The sequence below is a fragment of the Sturnira hondurensis genome, unplaced genomic scaffold (assembly GCF_014824575.4).
Source record: "Sturnira hondurensis isolate 20B ecotype Veracruz unplaced genomic scaffold, ASM1482457v3 Scaffold0015659, whole genome shotgun sequence".
Lineage (NCBI taxonomy): Eukaryota > Metazoa > Chordata > Mammalia > Chiroptera > Phyllostomidae > Sturnira > Sturnira hondurensis.
The window spans coordinates 1,734,177-1,757,195 of NW_028088290.1; the positions used below are offsets into that span (position 1 = coordinate 1,734,177).

The following is a 23,019-nucleotide window of genomic DNA, read 5'->3' on the forward strand; positions in this document are numbered from 1 at the left end:
TGTGGTCTCTTTCCTGCTTTAATGGGAGACGGCACCCTGAGGCGTCTGGAAAAGAGGGGATTACTCCAACATTTCAAAGGTATGTAATCTTAGATGCAAAAAGACAACAGGACAGGATCGATTAATGTAAAGATTGACTTTTGTCAAGGAAGATACCGGCCTAGGACATGACTACCCATCATGACTCTCTTTTAGTTTGGAGGTTTTAATTTCAGACCATCCCATGTGGTTACTTGAGTTGTAAGGCCAGCACACAGGCCTCCCTGAGCTGGTCACGTTCAGGTTATGGCTCCTTTTTGTCCACAGCTGCATTCATTGTCATTGTGCTTAATCTTCTGTGAAACTTTAGTAAAAACTCAAACATAAGAAACTGCCATAAAATTATATTATTTTTTTATATCTTACATTTCAGACATAAGCTAGGTCTTGCTTATGTTTAGGTGTGCTCCTTTGAAGAATAATATTATCCATTACACGTTCAAACAGAAAATTACGAGACAAAAAGCTAAGTTCGAACATAGTTATCAAAAGTTTTAAAAAGTAACTTTTAAAATTATTAAAAAAAATTTTCAGAGAAAGAAATCATGAACATGGACAACAGTATGGTGATTGCGGGTGGAGGGGAGGTAAGTGGAGGTAGAAGAGGATATAAAGCGGATAAATGATTAAAAAAACATTAATAAAATTTTTTTCTAGTAATAATAAAAGATTTAATTTTCTTAAAATTATAAAAATCTTCTTGGAATAAAACATATATACTGAAAAAGGAAACTATAATAATTTCTTAGTATTTAATATTTTTAAAATGTCTTCAAAAACAAAAGCATATATTTAGTCCATTTTACAGAAGTGCAATAGAGACAAGGACTTCTAATAGAGATAGTCTTGTACTTAAAGTATACTTTCAACAATAATTAAATCTTCTCTGAAGCAATTATATTAATGAAGTCTAAGCCAGAACTATTTTCCTTAAGAGTAGAATAATTTTATTATTTTTACTTACAGCTTTCCGCAACATGTCCCCAACAACCACACCAGTAAATGTATCCCATTCCTATTGAATGAAAATATAGGGAAGACAAAAATAAAAATACTAACTAGTTAACAAGATAGCCTTAATAATCCTACAAGATGCCTCACAGTGAAGCTAAGGAGATATAAAAAACCAACAACTACAACAGAAAAACACCTTTCACATCTCATTTCTAGTACAACACTATGAGTTCATTTATCAACCTAAAACTTCATCATGAAATCTACTAGAAATAATTTTATTAAAACAAAAAACTATATTATATATATAGGGGAGTCTCCATATCTAAAAAATGTGCATCTCACATTCAATTAGCATTTGTCACCACCTATTACTTTGTCCTATTTTACACTATTTGTTACTAATAAATAAGCAATAAGGTGCACCAAGAGTTTAAAAATTGCATGTGTTGGAAAAATACTTCTATTATCTTTTCTGAAAGAGAGAGAAGACTGTCATTCCTTTTATTTTTTAATTCTCAGAATCAACGTTGGTCAACTGTTATGAAATCTAGTGCTCTAAGAGAATCTATTTCTTCACCCTGTATTCCCCTAATCAGAGAATAATGGGCACTATATTATTTTTTTTACACATGGATCAGTAAATAAAGCAAAAACATACTAAAACGTGAGAGCAATATAGAAACACTGCCAAAATAACATACTCCCTGTCTCTACCCACCCTGACCACTCACTCTTCTCACTAACATTATGAAATCACTAATAAATATGAATGACTGTTATCCTATGAATCAAAGAAAAGTATTGTCCTTTCTCAATGATAATGTATTCATACTCCAGGAATAAAAAATAGGTAATATTAGATCTTACAAAGTGTGGAACATACTGACTATACTGAAAAATATTAACAGGAGATTAAGACATCAAAGTTACTAATTGACATAAAGGGAGGCAAGTTCATCAGCTCAGGAGAAACTGTACAAGTCAGCCAGAGTATGTGGAGGTAGAGAGAAACAAAGAGAAAACATAGGCATGGTCTGTATTGTTTCAACTATTTAAATGAAAGTACCCAGGACATCATTAAAATCTAGTCATTCATTAAACATTAAAGGTCACTACTAGGTCCAAGCTGCACTGTCCATACACTATTCCCTCCCACCCTAATAATGGCCTCTCACTTTATGATAATGCCATAATGAAAAAATCACTTATAAGTATATATAATTTTTAATATTAGAAACACACCAGAGATGGGTTAGTTGGCTGTGGCCTGAAGGAGGTTCTTTTCAAGTTTGAGAGGGCATTATATGGCACCCAAGAAACGAAGTCATAGACAAAGAAGATAAATTATACATTAAAAGATTTTAACATTAATTTGCAGGAAGGAAGCTTTGGAGAACTGTCCCCCTCTTGCTTCATCTGCTGATTCTGAGCAAGCCAGTGAATATAGTAACCAATGGAAAAAAATAATGTAGAATACCCATATTGTTTTATTCATTTATTTTTATATTTATCACTTTCACTGTTTAGATCAGGACTATAAGAAAGCTGACTCTTCTGGTGACTTGAGTAAGTGGACTAGAGTTCAGAAAAATCTAGGCAGTGTGGGTGTTACTTATCTTACTTTGTCTGCCTTACCTTTACTTCAGAATATTGGGTCCACCCGCAGGGGAGTAGAATTGGATATCAGCTTCTTACACTAAATTTCTAACTTAGTAAGTCGATACATAATTTCCACCTATAGTAATTTCTAACCTAACCATGAATCTGCACATTACCAAACTTCTTTGTAACTCTAACATGTCCTCCTTTACATTCACTTACATTTTCTTGAAAATGTTCAGGATGCATGCCTCGAACAAAGTGCAAAGCGAACATCAACTGATCAGCCTGAAAGGAATAACAGACATTATCTCGCTTTTTCTAAATTTGTGGTTTTGGAAAAGCACAGTCCTTAAATTTTGGTTCACAAAACATGTATTCTGTGTTCAAATTATCTACTTTTATCAATGTACGAAATGACTATTTAAAAATATTTACATAAAACAACATTTGTAAGTTGGGGGCAGGGAGGAGAGAGAAACTATTAGAATTTTTACCGAAAGTGCTAAGTAAGATTAATTATCATTTAGATCTCATTGAAAATAAAGCAGATTGAACTAGCTGAAATCCAATTGTGAGGATTGAATCAGCCTTCATTAACCAGATCATTTTTAACCTTCTTACCCTTGCATTAGTAATCTTCAATTTGTCATTGTGTATGTTTCTATGCTCCTGAATAACCTATATACCCTCAAATCCAGATAATTTATTTCTAGATATTTATATAAAGGGATTACAAATGTCCTCATAGATAAGTAATGTTAATATTCATTGTAAGTGATAAGTAATTCATATTCATTGTTTATAGTAGAGGAAAAATTGAAATAAACAAAAGTCTATCATGAAAATATTGAAATCAAAATAAACAGCATAACCCATATTGTGAAAAGAGGGGGAATATGTTTATCAACACATATGGATGTATGTCTTTTCCAAAAATTTTGGGAAAAGGTAACATTTTTATCAGTCATTTATTTTTTAGATTACCGGCTATTTTTGTTTTCTTCTCTTAGGTGCTTATTTTTAATCTTTCTAAAATAAGCTTACCTTATTTCTCTTTAAAAAAGAAGTAAATGTTCACTAACCAAAAAATAAAAATTAAAAAAACCCTCATCTACTGAAGCACCATTTTTCAAAGTTCTAATCATTTTACAATACAAAATGACTTTGTAAAAATATGCGTGCATATTTCTATATAGATACAGTAACTACTCAGTACATATCTAGCTAAGCAAGTAAATAAAAAACAAACATGCTCACAAGTATAGTGAGTCAGTGAGTACAAAAATATATTCAAAATGTAAAATTATGAAGCAGATGGTCATCAGTCAAGTGTGCAAAAAAAACATAAACCCAACTTCAATCTGTATAAAATAGCTACCATGTGACTTAAAATATAAAAACAAATAAAACAGGGAATGTCATTTTGGAAGATGTACAGTGTTCTTAGGCAATAGAAGGTCATAATTTAGGTCTGGGGCTGAACAGTGATTAGCTGAATGAGTCACTAAGATGCTTATTTTATAAATTAACGAATATGTAGAATGATTATAACAACAGCCTCCACCTAAGATCAAGAAATAATGATTAAGATAAATAAGACAATAAATGTATTACTTGGAAGGTTTTATCACTTAATAATATAATTAATTCCTTATTATAGATATATAGATAGATAGATAGATAGATAGATAGATAAACACAAATTCACAAACAATATAACTACATGGATTTAAATTTGAACTGAGAGAGAATAATGTAGTCTCCAGTGTTAATGGAGAGAAGGCAAGGTCCTCACTCTGTGGTTCTCAGATTACCCACTCAAGTCCACGAGCTAATTGTTAATGATTACTGAGGCCAAAATGTTGGCAAAAATAGGCACAATAACATATAGGTAATACATTGGGTGATGGTGGTTATCCTTCTCTTTGTTTTTTGGTCACAGAAGACACCCTGCCCTCAGGGATAAGTATACCATCATAATTAGGACAATCATACTGACTCGCTCCACACATAATTGAACAAAGGATGCTATATGCCCCGAGCCAGGCCAACCAGTATCATCTACATTCACCAATGAAGAGATGGCAGAACAAAGCTGTTTATGACAGCTGAGTGATTACCCAGCTGTATCAATGAGTCCTTTGAGCCATAAGTATTAACAATAATATAGTAGAGAACAATGATGACTTAAAAAAAAGCTAAGAATATAATTTACTGAGTGCAGAGAGAAACCATTATTTCCAATTACTGAAGCAAAATTAAGAATAAATAAATCAAACTGAATACTTATATCAGAAAAATAAAAACAAACCTGACAATATACAGAGTTGAGAAAATATTTTGGACCTCTAACATCCTTGACTACAGTGCTTGTCAGATCAGAAAATCTGTGTGTTTCATTCAATGTCAATTTATCTCAGTATACTTAGGCTCTACTACAAGATACATTAATATTGAGAGGATATATAATAAGCAGAATCTCAAATGATCATTTATATAATTAGCTGAAATCTTAAAAAATTAGTTAAGAGATGGTCATCAACTCCTAGGTGGTAAAAGTCAGTCACACATTCCATGCCATCACAGTAATGTAGTAAATATTTCAAAACAGTAAAACTGTGAGAATTAATAAGTATGAGGGAATCTTAAAATCAGCTTTTGGGTGAGATCAAGTTCACATTTCCACACATAATGGTTTGTTTCAGCCACACCCTCTTTGCAAGAAGTCTTCAGTATTGAGTCTAATGGGTTTGAATTCCAGTTCTACTATTCACCCAGAGAGAGGTTACTAGCTCTAAATATTGGTTCCCTCCTTTACATAAGAGAATTGTTGTAGAGATTAAATCACAACATACTTAAAGCACTTAAATAGTGCCTGAAATATTTTAAGTCTTAAAAGGTGACAGATAATGTATATGCTTTAAACTGATACACTATATGTATTGAAAAGAAAATTTATTTCAAAAATACTCTATAAACCCCACAATTCTCAGAGACTAAGAAGCAGTGGAAAGTACAATTCATTCATGCCTTCTATTTTTACTCTATAATGTCCACTGCTTTCAAATATGTTCAATAAAAGGTATAAAGTAAACGTCGCCACATAAAGAAAAGCCTTGGTTTAAAGTCAAATAAATTGATATAGCATAGAACTTGAGTATTTTTATTTGTGCTTAAAGTTAAATCATTGTGGTGAACTATTTTAAGCATGTTCAACTACATTTCCAGAAAATCTAAAGGGATGGGTATAATACTGCAAGTTTCAAAGTTATCAAAGCAGAAGAAAATTATCTAAATTACTGATATTCACTCAGTCACAGGTAATAAATTTCTAAACCCCACCAGAAAACTTTTATAAGAAAACACCTTTCATAAGTTAAAAAAAAATCAAAATCCAAATTAAATAATTTGTAAGATACACACACTCATCACAAGCTATTATCATTTTATTTTTAAAACATAATCTTTTTCTTTATTTTATTCAATCAACCAGCAAAAACCTTTAGAGAGAGAGGCAGGGTGAGCTGCAGAGGCAAAACTTACAAGGAGTTTTCATGAGAAAACTTCTATTCATATGTCACCAAACATGCTTCATATTATATTTTCAGATCTGTCTTAGACAGTACGTCCATGAGGAAGGGAAAACAGTAAGAATATGTGCTCTACCAAAACTCCTTCCAACCCTTTTCTGTATTCTTGCCCAATATAGTTAGAAATTACTCAACAGTACAACAGCTTCTATGATTTTGAATCTCTTCCAAACAATAAACTGAAATGAAGAAATGTTATATAAAAATACTAATTTGTACACAGTTTTGTAATCTTAAATTTTATGAAACCAAATATGCTACTTATCCTATAATTGTCTCAAATTACATTACCCAAGATTAAAAATAAGGAGAGAATCCTAGAAGCAGCAAGACAAAAGGAGACAGTTACCTACAAAGGAGTGCCCATCAGACTGTCAGCGGATTTCTCAAAAGAGACCTTACAGGTCAAGAAGGGGCTGGAAAGAAGTATTCTAAGCCATGAAAGGCAACAACCTACATTCAAGATAGCTCTATCCAGCAAAGCTTTCATTTAGAATGGAAGGGCAGATAAAGTGCTTCCCAGATAAGGTCAAGTCAAAGGAGTTCATCATCACCAAGCCTTTATTATATAAAATGTTAAAGGGACTTTTCTAAGAGAAAGATAAAAAATATGAATAGTAAAATGACAACAAACACAACTATCAACAATTGAACCTAAAAAACAAAAGCAAACTAAGCAAACAAGTGGAAAAGGAACAGAATCACAGAAATGGAGATCATATGTAGGGTTATCAGCAGGGAGGAGGAGGGGGGAGAATGAGGAAAGGTACAGGGAATAAGAAGGATAAATGGTAGGTACAAAATAGACAGGGGGAGGTTAAGAATAGTATAGGAAATGGAGAAGCCAAAGAACTTACATGTATGACCCATGGACATGAACTAAGTGGAGAAAGCTGAAGGAAGGGAAGGGTGCAGGGCAAAGGGGAATGAAGGGGAGAAAAAATGGGACAACAGTAATAGCATTACCAATAAAATATAATTTAAAAATGAATATATTAGAAAAAATAAAAACTAGAAAAAGAAAATTAATGTTAAAAATAAAATAAAAGAACAATATTTATATCAAAGGAGACTTGTTCTATAAAGCAAAGCTTATTCATTAAAATACCAAGAAAAAAAGACACATATAACAAATAGACAAAAATGGCAAATAATGCAGGAAGGTAAAAATAAACAACTTTAATAAATATACAGAGAAAAATTTTAAATATATTTATAAACTACACTTGGTAAAAATTAAAGATTATATCCAGGATTGACAAGGACACAAGGAATGTGGGAGCTTGCTTTCTGTATAGATAAGAGAACTGGCAAAGGACTTACAGAAGCCAATTTAATAACATGTCACAAAATTTTAAAAATATATATTCAGCAATTATATTACATTTCATTGAGAAATCTACTGAATAGAAATACCTACTTACACATGTTCATAAATAGCAATATACTGCACAGGATTTCACTGCATTCATAATAGCAAAAAATAAATAAATAGTCTAATAATTATCAATAAAGCGGTAGTTATACAAATTAGTATATAACCACATTATGGAGTACCACACAATCACTAAATATAATGAGGTTAACATATTTATGTTATAGGAAGATCTTCAGGACCTACTGCAACAAGAGATGAAACAGAACAATATATACATTTAAAGAAAATAAAAGCTTTATGTATTTGCATATATGAATATGAAGAAAAAGTAAATAGACTATGAGAAACAAATCAAACTTTGAACTACTTTACTCTAATGAAGGAGTAAAAGTTGAAATAACTCTTCAAGGTTTTTTTTCTATATAATTCCACAAAGTTTGTGACTCTTAAGACAGTGTTTTTAAGTTTTGTTTATATATTAAAATTTTAAAGTATTATACGATGATTATGCATTATACAAATATTAGCAATATGTGAGATCTATAAGTGATGAAATTCTACTGATATGTCATCCTCATATCTAGGATCATAGCCTTTTAGTGACATTTGAAATCATTTGCTTATAATTCCTAATTTTACACAAGTTAAAATAGAGGGCCAAGCAGACAATTTTTAGAATGACCATAAAAGAAAAATATAAATCCACAGTTCTCATTAAAGAAGGAACTGTGTAGAAACACCCAACTATAATTCTTTGAACTTCCAGCAATATCCCTTAAAGAGGTGCTGAAAGGCATTGTGAAGGATGTATTCAGTGTCTCAAGTAAAGAACCTCAACAATATCACTCTAATCAAAAAATTACTATTTCTTTCTAAAGAGTATACTAACTATATCTTTTTCAAGGTTTTCTAAGAAGCCTGTATAATTGGACCATAATAACTCTATTTCTCACTAAGGTGTCTTTACAAAGCTCTTCTTTCAACATAAATTAAGCTATACTGAAGAACTGATTATTTTTTAAATTCTTAAATGAAAAGCCTCTGCATTGTCTGTATTATTAAAAATGTCTAAAATATGTTTCATTGCATATTCCTCTGTGGGCTTTATAATATAAAGACTCCCATGACAAATTTCTCTCAACTCAGAATCAAGCATTAGTTTACTTTAAAACAAGGAATAGGAGACAGTTTTGTCCCCAACTCAAGGAACATCTGGAAATGTCCAGAAATATTTTTGATCGTAAAAACTGAGGTTAAGAAAATACTGCTGGCATCAGGTGGTGGAGGCCAGAGAACAGTAACCTACAACAAGTAATACTGTGGCCCAAAGTGTGAATGTTGCTGAGTCTGAGAAACCCCCGCTAGAAAATGACCTACATAAATAACGTTGTTTCCCCTTCAGTGGCTTTGGGGATGTCTGGAGCTAAATCAGCTCACTCAGTGTTTGCTCTCCCTTCTTCCCTTGGTCACTTTTCCCCTATGATATCCCCAAATGCTGCAAGACATCCTAAACAGTAACAACTATTATTTTGGAAATATATTAGAAATACCAATGTCCATACCTTTCTAGCAGGTAAAAGGTTACATAATTGAACTGTAATACTATATTAAATCAAAAGTCATGTAGTACTTTATAGGTAAAAAAAAAAGTAGCATTTCTTACCTTAAATAGACAACGACATATATATTCATATACCATATGTTTTAATGAGCTGATAAGAGACTGAATTCGCTGTTCTGTATTTTCAGAATCCTATAAATTAAAATTAGAAAATTAAAATATTTAGAAAATTTATAAAGATTTAAAAGGTACTCCAAAGTTTAACCATGCTTATAAATTGTTCCTCTACACTCAAAGCTCATTCTGGAACCATTATTTTTGGTAATTAAATTCAAAGATCTAAACAAATAAGTAAATTAAACTTATACACTAATACAATAAAAAGATAATGGTATCCTTTTCTTTAATGCATAGAGCTTAGAAAATCACAGGCCCAAAATGGCAACACTTGTTCTAAGGCCCATGATACCAAGCCTAGACTTAATACCTGACCTAACTGTGATTTTGACATTCACCAGAAATATAGTCTTCATCAACCAGTCTAGAATTTTCTTCTGGTCAAACACCAGTAAGGTAATCTGTCACTTACGCATAATTCATCCACACTATTATTCCCTTCTCCCCTCCAAAGGAAGAAAAGCCAATCTCCACAATAAAACCCTTGTTATTGCCTTCCTCCAAAAAAGATGAAGTCCAGACTAAAAAATCCTTTCTTCTCTTTTCCTAACAGATCCCTGACCCACCCTTCTTCCTACAAAAACTTCCTATTTTGTGCAGTGCCTCACAGTGCCTTCTATTTGCTAGATGGGATGCTGCCTAATTGATGAATCACTTACTAGAGCCAATTACATCTTCAAATATACTCACTGAATTTTTGACACTTAAAGCTTTTAATACACAAAATTACAATCAATTTTCAATAATACAATATGAATTAAATTTGCTCATACCACTTTGATTCTTAGGGGTAGGGAAGGGTGATGGTGGGAGAGGGTATAAGTGGGGAAAATGGTAATGGAAAAATATATAAAAAAATAAAACTATTAAAAATGTACTACATCGGTCTGTGTTAAAACCATCTCACTACTTCTTTTTATTCTTATTTTTATTTATTTTATTTTATTTTTATTTTTTAAATATATTTTATTGATTATGCCATTACAATTGTCCCATTCCCCCCTTCACTCCCCTCCACCCTGCACACCCCTCCCCAACCATTCCTCCCCTTTCGTTCATGTCCATGTGTCTCAAGTTCTTTAGATTCTGTATTTCCCATAGTATTCCTGCCCTCCCCCTATCTATTTTCTACCTACCATCTATACTACTTATTCTCTGTACCTTCTCTCCCTCTCTCCTCCTCCTACTTCCCTGTTGCTAACCCTCCATGTGATCTCCATTTCTATGGTTCTGCTCCCCATCTAGCTGTCCTCTTAGTTTGCTTGTTTTAGGTGTGGTTGTTAATAACTGTGAGCTTGCTGTCCTTTCACTGTTCATATTTTTCTTAGATAAGTCCCTTTAACATTTCATGTAATAAGGGCTTGGTGATGATGAATTCCTTGAATTTGACCTTATCTGAGAAGCACTTTATCTGCCCTTCCATTCTAAATGAAAGCTTTGCTGGATAGAGCAATCTTGGATGTAGGTCTTTGGATTTCATGACTTGGAATACTTCTTTCCAGCCCCTTCTTGCCTGTAAGGTCTCTTTTGAGAAATCAGCTGACAGTCTAATGGGCACTTCTTTATAGACAACTGTCCCCTTATCTCTTGCTGCTTCTAGGATTCTCTTCCTCATTTTAACCTTGGCTAACGTAATTATGATGTGCCTTGGTGTGTTCCTTCTTGGGTCCAACTTCTTTGGGACTCTCTGGGCTTCCTGGACTTCCTGGAAGTCTATTTCCTTTGCCAGATTGGGGAAGTCCTCCTTTATTATTTGTTCAAATAAGTTTTCCACTCATGGCTGTTCCTCTTGTCCTTCTGGTACCCCTATAATTCGGATGCTGGAACATTTAAAGATGTTCTGAAGGTTCCTAAGCCTCTCCTCATTTTTTTGAATTCTTCTTTCTTCCTTCTTTTCTGTTTGGTTGTTTCCTTCTTCCTTCTGGTCCACTCCCTTGATCTGAGTCCCAGTTTCCTTTCCATCACTATTGGTTTCCTGTGCATTTCCCTTCATTTCAGTCAGTTTAGCCTTCATATGTTCCTCTAATTTGTGACTAAAATCAACCAATTCTGTGAGCATCCTGATCACCAGTATTTTGAAATGTGCATCTGAAAGGCTGGCTATTTCTTGGTGACTTAGAATTATAGGCTCTGGGGCTTTGAGCTGTTCTTGAGTCATAATGGTTGGTCTGTTTGCACCTGTTATGTATGAGGGGCGGAACCTTAGGTGTTCACCAGGGCGGGGCAACCCAGTTGCTGGGTTGCCATGCTGTATGTGGGGGCGGGGTCAGAGAGGGAAAAAAATGGAGCTTTGCTCTGCTCCATTCTCTCTCAGGTTTCTTTCCTCTCTGCGGCTTCCCACAAGCAAATTGGGCCCCTCTGGTGCTGGTTCCTGGGTGTATGGGCCTGTGTACTCTCCAGGACCCTGTGGATCTCTCCAACAAACTCTCTGTGGGCCTGGGAGCCTCTCCTGGCCCCTGGACCCTGAGAAAGTCTTTCCAGTTGGTGCTTTCAGGCTCTAATTCCCGTCGCTGGAGCCCTAGCCTGAGCGGTCTGTCTCACTGTTCGCTCCCCACTTGGTTTATCTGCGCACGAATGTGTAATTGCAGTCAGCCAGCTGCCCTGTGCCCTCACTGGGTCTGCCCGTCACCACCCCACACCTGGGATTCGCCCTCTGCCTCAGCCTCAGCTCTTGGGTCAGTCAGACTGAAGGATCTTTCCAGACCGACCCCGCTCCACCACTGACTCTGCCCCTCTTACTGGTCTGGCTGAGTGGTTTGTTGTTTGTCGGACTTCCGTACAGTTCAATTTTCACTGTTTCAGCTGCATTTTTGTTTCTAAAACTTAGCTATCTTTAAATTTAGTTGTGGGAGGGGGCGCAGTGTTTCCACCTATGCCTCCATCTTGGCCGGAAGTCTCACTACTTTTATTATCATTACCAATCCATCTCCAAAACTGAATGACCAGAACCACCCTATACAGAATTTTCTCACCCTTAATAAAAGAACCTAAACAATCTTGAACCATGCTCTCCAGACAAGGATTGAGCAATAACCCTGATATTGTTGCTATAATTCATGCATACCTTTAGTGTTTTTATTTGCTTCTGTATTTCCATTGTACATGATTGCCATAATTGAAAAAAATTGCTGTAATGGCTATTTCCTTTGATTCATGAAAAAAATGGCTTGGGGCAGAAATAGGGGAGGAGGTTATGAAAACCATGAAAGCTGGTCTTTTCCATAAGTGTGATATGAATTTCACATCTCACTTCCGGGAGTATCGGAAGAACACATGCTTTGCAATGTTCAATTCAGTTATAGTATCTATACTAAATTCATTGGCTTCCTTATAATTATAATTGACAAAAAATAATTCAGTTAGTTTAGAGAAACACAACCAAGATGAACACTCTAACATGTGAATTTGGTACAAACATCATGAACTGGCATTCAGATGCATCAAACCTAGGTTTTTGTCCTAGTTAGCAGCATATTCTGAGAGAGCTCATGGTTAACAGTTTACACAGCAAACACTCTTCTTTTCACTATTTATTACCAAAGATCACACGTAATATTGAGACTTCACTAAAAGATACTCTTATTGTGAGACAGAGTAAAGTACTGACAAGATTCAATGGATTTTCAAAACATTGGGAAGCAAGTTTTTTACTCTGCTTAAAAGTTTAATGCAAAAATATAAGCAAAAGACTCTCCAGATGACTCTCTAGATGAACCAACACTCACAGACATGATACCATTCTGTTATCTTTAATAAAAAGCTTCTTTGAGTACAGTTTATAAATGACTTGGTTAAACTTAACCTATTTTAAAACTCAAAAATATTTTTCAAACTAAGGACCAAACAGCAATTATTCATTCTCCTGCCTTTCCCTTGCTTCTTGAAACCTCGTGCTTGCCTAAAGGAAATAAGAAATACACAAGACAAAATGTTTACCTTGTCTATTATGACTGAGTGGACAGATTTTTGCTAACAAGACATACCCCAAAGCATTAGTTCTTTATTTTATTTCCATACTGAATATAAGAACCACTTCAAATAAGACACATCAGGGGAAAAAAACAGTAAACTTCAATCATTTATAATCAAATAAAGATTTTCTAAAATAACTCATTCCTGAAAATGGTAATTACCCATACCAATGAAGAAAATAATATTTGTCCTATTTTATTCTCTAGTTATATTATATAATACAACACCAAGAAAAATGTCTGGCCTATAGTGAGTCTGCAATAAATATTAATAGAATAATCTTTCCTAAAAAAAACAGATTTAAGTAAATCTACTTGCATATAATATTTTGTTCCCTAATTTAACTAAAAGACAAAATTACTTTCCTCCCACAAATTCATTTTTATAAAATCACGAATGTCAGTATTATACCAAATATAAGAACTATACAGAATAGTTAGATAAATTTTGTCTCATAAAAATATTTTGGAAAAACAAAAGGGTAGATAAAAATTCAAAATATTTGCAACATATGACAAAGATTTAATGTCCTCAATATGTAAGATACCTTAAAACTCAATTTTTAAATATGAATAGCATAGGATGAGAAAATTCACCAAAGAAATATGAATATAAAATAATTCTATATTTATATTACAAGTAATATCGCTTATAAATGTTCAAAGACTTGCAAATACAATAGAATAGTTTTCAATTTTCAAATGGCAATTAGATAATGTGCAAGGCTTACAAATGTGCATTTTTGCCCCAGCTATCCAAATCTAAGAATTTGACTAGGAAAAATAATTGGGGAAATGAACACACACACACACACAAAAACCTCCAAACAAAAAACAAAAACTTTTAAATATCTGTAGCTGTTTTAAAGTATAACCACCCAATCTTTTACACTCCTTCCTTTAAGGGGTAAAGTCCATTTTCCCCATGTCCCTAAATCTGGGTAAGCTTGTGACTACTTCAACCAATAGAATACAGCAGAAGTGACACCACACAAGGCTGGGTTATAAGAGGTGATTCAACTTCTTCCTTGTCCTCCAGAATACGGGTTTGGTGCTCTAAGATTTAGTATGAGAAATCCAACTACTCTGCTCTGAGGAAGCCAAGTTTCATGGCTAATCAACAAGTCCTCCCACCCCAAGCAAGCACCAGACATGCAAGTAAAAGGTTTTTCACCCTCCCACTTACAGTCTATGAGTGTTGGTTTATAATATATGATTGATATTTTATAATTCACATGTCAGCAGATAAAACTAGAGTCATTTTTGCATTAAAATTTTTGATTCTCTAGTCTTCCTGAGATCCCAGGCACTGTTAAACAGATATAAGCCATCCCTACTCTGCCCTAACCAACTTCCCCACAGAATCCGTGAGTATAAAAAAAAAGTGCATGAGCATACGAAAACAGTTTTAATCTGCCAAAGTTGGGGGTCAAATGATTTTCAGCACAAGTAACCAGAACAATGTCCACATAGGAGGTAAAGTATGGTACAATGTCACAATCTCTCAATAATATTGCACAGCTTTGTATTTATTAACATAAAAGTTGTCTACATATACAAATACTTTTTTAAAAGACAGTATAAATCTTTTTGGTTAAAGCAATCTGTATTCCTTAATATAGCCTTCCCTCCATCAGAATATAAAGTTCATAAAACAGCATGCACTCCTGTATCCCTATTATCTAAAACAGTAACTGCCACATCTTAAAGCTTCAAACAAAAGGATATACAACAGAATTTTAATTGTTGTTTTCTCCAAGTAATAGAGTATGTGAGTAATTTCTTATCTTTATACTTTCCTAAATCACTTGGGTTTTGTTTAATAAATAATCATCTATTACTTTTTAATTTATACTAAGAACATAAATCATTTCTGGTTAAGAAGACTGTCACACTGGGACAGTTTGTTAAGAACATAAAAATACAATTAAGGAGCTATTTTCTTTTAAATACAGTTTAAAATTGTTACATGTGGTCTTTTGAAGTACAATTCCAAATAAGTTTGCTCAGGAAATTATTATTATAAATTAATCATCAGTAAAGTGATCTTTCTTATTCCATCTCAGCCACAGAAACCAAGAGCATACCTGTTTGTTTTGCAGAGCTCGCTGGAAAAGTCGAAGAAATGCAGCCAAACTAAAACGGTACATGTTATTAATTTTGGACAAGTCAGAGATAATGAAGTACATCCTACTGGCACTCTCTGCCAGAGGAAGATAGGCATCCCGCTCCTGTGGATCATTAAATGGGGGAGAAAAAAATAAATCTGAGTAACAGTGCTTTACTGCCACCTACAGACTGTTATGCACATATCCAGCCACAGCCTTATTTTTCGTACATAAATCCAAGAAATAAAGATGACAAATCACAGAATTTTAGAACTGTATGAAATAGCATGATCCAGTTTCTATTTTTAGAAAAATGAAGGCAATATATTTTAAATGCTTCTGTACCCCTCATATTACAAAGTTAGAAGTGGTTCATGGGTTGCTCTTAATGAAGAGCAAGAGCCACCTGTATTAAGGGAAGAGAGTAAGATGCAATTTTAAATTTCAAAAGACAATCAATTTTAGTAATGAAAGAAGGCATGTCACTACTAGGCTAGCCCTGCAACAGAAAAAAGTGAGAACTATGAATTTAGTGTGTGGGACCAGTGTCAGCAAGAACACTGATGTAACTAGAATAACAAAGGCTGTAACGGGGGCCACATTAAGACAATAAAATACCTAGTACTGCTTGACATAAGCACAGGGAAAGAGCCAATAACCACAAGGGCTTTGAATCTGACTGAAAGTAAAGGATGATAAAAATGAGAGGATTGTAGATTAAATCATCTCCAGGGTCTGAATATAACTCTAAGAAGGTTCTCTGCATCATTTGATCATAGTGCCAGGATTACAAATATGATACCAGTAACATTATGTCTGTGACATTCTTATGCCTTTAAGAAGAAGAAAGCAAAGAGAGTTCAAATCCCTTTTGGTACAGAATGACAGTCATGACATTTGCCAAGTTTAGAAAAGGTGGGATAACTGGATTAGAATGGACTATAATTTTGCTCTTATTCTAGTATTTAAAATCTCTCTCCCAAATGAAAAAAAGTAATAATATATAATTGTAAAATTTGACCAAGGGCTGAAAAACACTAAAATAAAAATTTGAAGAAGTTATTGAGGTGAATAGGAAAGAACGAAAGATGTCACCAAAGACTGAGGCCAGGTTGGAGCCTGAGAATTCATAACAACATTAACCTGCTTGGTTGTCTGATTTTTGCCAAGCAAAGCTCAGTCACTAAAATGTAGGAGAGGAAAAATATACTGTACTGATAAAGGGTTGGAATTTTACAAAAGGAAATATCAAAAAGAGTTAAAAGGACTTTAAGCACTTGTAAGAAAATACTTCAGATCAGCATAATCACATAGTCAAGGACAAGCAGGTAAAAAATGTGAAAAACATGGGGGAAATGGGGAAAATGTGAAAAAAATGTGAAAAAAATAGCTTATACCTCTTTTAAGTAACATATTCAACTTGCCTTCAGTTCCAAGAATGACAAAGATGCTTTAAGAGTCATGTTCAGTATGCTCATTTTAAATTCTAGCACAAAGCTGTAGCTCTAGAATTTCAGACATTACACCTGAGACCAAAAATGACAGGGGAGTAAGTGGAAGCTACGCCAACCACCTCTAAGAACCAAACTGAAATTACAACTAAAATATAGAAAAGTCATCCTGAATAACCAACTGAACTCTAGCCTTATAACCACAGATACACACACATTATAAGCCACATCACCACAACACTGGTAGAGAATGCAGAGGAGGCGGGAGAAGACTGGCTGGGGCCCCACGGTCAGCAGCTGATGTGCTGGAGATAATTTCATTGGCTGGGGAATTTCCCCTTAGAAGTGTGGCATCTAAATCCCAAGCTGGGCTCCCTAGCCTAATACACCAGAACCAGAAAAGGAACCCAAATAACATATGCATGTAAAAAGCAGCAGGTTTCTGTTCACCAGGGAGAGACAGCTAGAAACCCAGTGAGGGTCTTAAGAGGCAAATGCACAAAATTTCATTTGCAGCCACTTGGGTAAGCCACAAAATTTCATCTGCAGCCACTTGGCCTTCCAGCAGAGGAAGGGCAGAGTGGACCAGAGATGCTTGAGAGGAACCTGAGGTTGGTGGCTCTGGGGAGAGAACTGAAGGGACAGCTGCTAGGATCCCTGTGCTGAGTCACCCCCCACCCTGCAGGAACCACCTTTCTCTGGCAGAGCACTCCTCTCCTAGTGGCATCAGCCTGAGGGGAAGCAATAGCCCCACTCTGTGGTGCTTAAGCCCTGTTGCTGAGGAGTACAGCTGGAAGACATTCACTGATTAACCCTACAGAAAGTCTGCAGGCAGAGTCACATCTATGGGGATTCTGAGTCTGTAGCTAACCCTCCCCAGTGTCCGGTGTTAGTAAAAGCTGGCATTGGTACATAGCCTGGTACTTTCTGCACATACAGTGGCCCAGCATAGGGAGCCACAAGCTGTGGATGGCTAATAGCTCCAAACCAGTTGCCAAGGGCCAATCACAGGCAGGAGTTGACTTAGGCCTGCACCAGAGTTTTGCAGGTCTACTTAATACATATAAAGCAAACACAAAGTGGCAGCCAAAATGACAAAACAAAGAAACAGGCCCCAAGTTAAAGAACAAGGGAATTCTCCAGAAGAACAGCCAAAAGAATTCTCCAGAAGAAATGGAAGCAAGCATTTTATCAGATAGAGAGTTTAGAGTAATGATTATAAGGATACTCAACAGCATGAAAAAAAGACATAGAAACCATAAAAAAGGACCACTCAGAAATGAAGAATGCAGTATCTGAAATAAATACTATACTGGAAGGAATAAACAGTAGATAGATGAAGCAGATGATCAAATCAGTAACTTGGGTAGGAAAAACACCCAAGGAGAGAAGAAAAAAGAATTTAAAAAGGGAAGAGAGCTTAAGAAACCTATGGAACAACATAAAATGTAACAACACTGACATCATGGGAATACTAGAAGGAGAAGAGAGTGAGTAAGGTGCCTAGAACTTATCTGAAGAAATAATGATTGAAAACATACCTAATCTGGTAAAGGAAAGACACACAAGCCCAGAAGGCTAAGAGAATCTAAAAGAAGTTGGACCCCAAGAGGACTGTACCCAGACACGTCATAATTAAAATGAGTTAAAGGTAAAGGCTTAAAGATAGAGAGAGAATCCTAAAGGCTGTAAGAGTAAAGCAGGTAGTTTACCTACCAGGGAAGACCAATTACACCGTCATCTGATTTATCAACAGAAACATTTCAGACCAGAATGAAGTGGTATGAAATATTCAAGGTGATGAAAAGCAAGGATCTACAACCAGGGCTACTTTACCCAGCAAGGTTATCATTTAGAATCAAAAGAGGAAAATAGTCTAACAATAAAATGGCACAAATATGTCTATCATTAATCACCTTAAATGTAAATGGCTTGAATTCTCCAATCAAGAGACAGAGGGTAGCTGAATGGATAAGGAAATAAGACCCATATACACACTGCCTCCAAGAAACCCATCTCAGATCAAAAGATACACACAGACTAAAAGTAAAGTATTAGAAAAATATATTTCATGCAAATAAAAAAGAAAAAAAGCTGGGGTAGCAGTATTTATATCCAACAAAATACACTTTAAAATCAAGGCTATAAAAGAGACAAAGAAGGACACTACATAATGATAAAGGAAGTAATCCAACAAGAGGATATAAACCTTGTGAACACTTATGTACCAAACATAGCAGCCCCTAAATGTGTGAAGCAAACCTTGATGGATATAAGGGAGAGATCAACAGAAATAGAATCATAGCTGAGGATTTTAACAGCCCATGACTTCAATGGATAGCTCTTCCAATATATCAACAAGGAGACAGCAGCCTTACACAACACACTAGCTCAAATGGATTTCATCAATATCTTCAGAGCATTTCACCACAAAGCAGCAGAATATGCACACTTTTCAAGTGCACATTGAATGTTTTCTAGGATAGACCACATGTTAGGACACAAAACAAGACTGAACAAATTTAAGAGTATTGAAATCATATCAAGCATCTTCCCTAACCACAATGCTATGGAACTACAAGTCAACCACAGCAAAAACACTGAAGAATACACAAAGACATGGAAGCCAAATAACATGTCATTAAACAATGAAAGGCTACACAAAGAGACCAAGGAAAAAAATCAAAAGATGCCTTGAAACAAATAAAAATGAGGACACAACAATCCAAAATCTTTTGGACACTGAGAAAGCAATCCTAAGAGGGAAATTCATAGCATTACAGGCCTATATATTTAAAAAAAAAAAAAAAAAAAAAAAAAAGAAAAAGCTCAAATAAATGATGTAACTGCACACTTAAAGGAACTTGAAAAACAACAACAAATAAAGCCCAAAGTGAGTAGGAGGGAGGAAATAATAAAGATCAGAACAGAAATAAATGAAGTCTAAAAAACTAAATGTTACAATAAATAAATGAATCCAAGAGCAAGTTCTTAGCAAAGATAAACAAGATAGACAAACCTTTAACCAGACTCATCAAGAAAGAAAGAAACAGGGACTTCCAGCCAAGATGGAGGAAAAGATAGACACACTATGCCCCCTTGCACAACCAAAATAAAATAACAATTTAAAAACAAAATAACAATCAGAACTGACAAAAAATTGACAAAAAATTGTATGGAAGTTTGACAACCAAGGAGTTAAAATAGACACGCTCATCCAGACTGGTAGGAGGTGTGAAGTCAGGCGGCCAGGCAGAAAGGGGTCTCGGTGGCACTGGGTGCCTAAGGCAGCAGCTGACAAATGCCAGGTGTGCAAGATGACAACGGGCAGACTCTGGGCGTGCAGGCAACCAATGGCAGACCCACTGAGGTGGCAATCGTGAAGCAGGGTGTGGTGCGCAAGATGGCTGACTGACCAGGCCTATCCCACATTCCTGTGCAGATAAACCAGGTGAAAACGGGGTATGAGACAAACCATGCAACCCAGGGTCCCAGCACAGGAAAATAAAGCCTCAAAACACTGACTGAAAACACATGCAGGTGAGGCCCAGGGAGAAACTCCCAGCCTCACAGTAGAGTTCCTTGGAGAGATCCATAGGGTCCTAGAACATACACAAGCCCAGCTACCTGGGAATCAGCACCAGAAAGGCCCAGTTTGCTTAGGGAAAGGGATAGAAGGGACTGAAATCTGACAGAGAGCAGAGCAAGTACCACTGTTCCCTCTCAGACCCCACCCCCACATACAGCATCACAAACCAGCGACTTGGGTTGTCCCACCCTGGTGAATACATAAGGCTCCGCCCCTCATATGCAAGAGGTGCAACAAGACAAAAAAAATGGCTCAAACACAAGAACAGATAAAAGCTCCACAGCAAATACAACTAAGCAACAAAGACATAGCCAACCTATCAGATGCACAGTTCAAAGCACTGGTGATCTAGATGCTCACAGCATTGGATGAATTTGGTCACAAATTAGATGAAAAAATGAAGGCTATGCTAAGTGAAATGAAGAAAAATGCACAGGGAACCAATAGTGATGGGAAGAAAACTGGGACAAAAATCAAGGGAGTGGACCAGAAGGAAGAAAGAAACGACCAAATAGAAGAAATGAAGAAACAAGAACTGTTTCTCAAAAATATGAAGAGAGCCTTAGGAATCTCCGGGACATCTTTAAACATTTCAGCCTCTGAGTTATGCGGGTACCAGAAGGGGAAGAGGAAGAGCAACAAAGGAGAACTTCCCCAGTCTGGCAAAGGAAATAAACTTCCAGGAAGTCCAGGAAGCTCCAAGAGTCCCAAAGAATTTGGACCCAAAGAGGAATACATCAAGGCACAACATAATTACATTACCCAAGATTAAAATGAAGGAGAGAATCCTAGAAGCAGCAAGAGATAAGGGGACAGTCACCTACAAAGGAGTTCCCATCAGACTGTCAGCGGATTTCTCAAAAGAGACCTTACAGGCAAGAAGGGGCTGGAAAGAAGTATTCCAAGTCATAAAATCCAAAGACCTACATCCAAGACTGCTCTATCCAGCAAAGCTTTCATTTAAAATGGAAGGGCAGGTAAAGTGCTTCTCAGATAAGGTCAAATTCAAGGAGTTTATCATCACAAAGCCCTTATTATATGAAATGTTAAAGGGCCTTATCTAAGAAAAAGAAGATAAAAAAACATGTATAGTAAAATGACAGCAAACTCACAATTATTCACAACCACACCTAAAACAAAAGCAAAAACAAATTAAGCAAACAAGTAGAACAGTAACAGAATCACAGAAATGGAGATCACATGGATGGTTGGCAACAGGGGAGTAGGAGGAGGAAAGAGGGAGAAAAGGTACAGAGAATAAGTAGATGGTAGGTAAAAAATAGACAGGGGGAAGGCAAGAATAGTATGGGAAATGCAGAAGCTAAAGAACTTACGACACATGGTCATGAACTAAAGTGGGGGAATGTGGGTGGGAGAGGGTGTGCAGGGTGGAGGTGAATGAAGGGGGGAAAATGGGAGAACTGTGAAAGCATAATCAATAAAACATACTTTAAAAGAAAGACAGAAGAAAGAAAAAGGAAGAAACAGGACACAAATGAATAAAATCAGAAATGAATAAGGAGAAATAAGAACTGACACCAAAGAAATACAAAGCATAGTAAGAAAATATTATGAATGACTAAATGCCAACAAACTGGACAACCTGGAGGAAATAGATAAATTTCTAGAAACATACAATCTTACAAAACTAAATCAGGAAGATTCAGAGAATCTGAATAGACAGATTACACCTAGTGAAACTTAAGTAGTAATCAACAAATTCCCAAGGTACGAAAGCCCCTGAATTGGATGGCATCACAGGTGAATTTTACCAAACATTCCAAGATCTAACACCTCTCCTTCTCAAACTATTCCAAAAAATTCAAGAGGAAGGCTCCCAATCGCATTTTATGAGGCAGCATTATCAAATTTCAAAACCAGTTAAAAACACTACAAAAAAAGAAAATTAAAGGTCAATATCCCTGATAAGTATAAATGGTAAATTCCCCAAGACAATATTAGCAAACTAAATATAGCAACACACCAAAAAGAACATACACCATAATCAAGCGGGATTTGGAATGCAAGGTTGATACAACATTCACAAATCAATAAATGTGATTCACCACATTAAAAAAATAAAGGATAAAAGCCACATGACCATATAGATAGATGCAGAAAAAGCATTTGATAAAACCCAGCATCCATTTATGAAAGAAACTCTCAACAAAGTGGGAATAGAGGGAACATACCTCAGCATAATTCAGGCCATATGTGAATGCCAGCACCACACTCAACGGGCAGAAACTATAAGCGTCCCCTTAAGATAGGGAACAAGACAGGAATGTCTGTTTTCACTTCTCTTATTCAACATAGTACTGGAAGTCCTGGCCATAGCAACTGGACAAGAAGACAATATAAAAGGCATCCTAATTGGAAAGGAAGTAGTAAAATTGTCATTACTGGTAGATGTAATGACCCTGTACAAAGAGAACCCCAAATATTCCACTAAGAAACTACTAGAACTGATAAATGAATTCATCAAAGTAGCAAATCACAAAATTAATATCTAGAAATCATTTGCACTTTTATATACCAATAACAAACTAACAGATACAGACATTAAGAAAACAATTCCATTCACAATTGCTTCAAA

At 35.4% G+C, this 23,019-nt stretch overlaps 1 protein-coding gene across 2 annotated transcripts in view; it reads right to left on the minus strand.

The window, feature by feature from the left end:
* Window positions 1-23,019, minus strand: part of DYNC2H1 (dynein cytoplasmic 2 heavy chain 1) — a 346,577-nt gene that overhangs the window by 154,147 nt on the left and 169,411 nt on the right. For both annotated transcript variants that reach the window (XM_037065338.1, XM_037065337.1), the window contains 4 exons: window positions 15,363-15,506; window positions 9,230-9,319; window positions 2,818-2,883; window positions 1,004-1,054 (listed from right to left, as the gene is read on the minus strand). In XM_037065338.1, coding sequence (XP_036921233.1) covers window positions 1,004-1,054; window positions 2,818-2,883; window positions 9,230-9,319; window positions 15,363-15,506 — 351 coding nt within the window. The remainder of the gene's footprint in view (window positions 1-1,003; window positions 1,055-2,817; window positions 2,884-9,229; window positions 9,320-15,362; window positions 15,507-23,019) is intronic.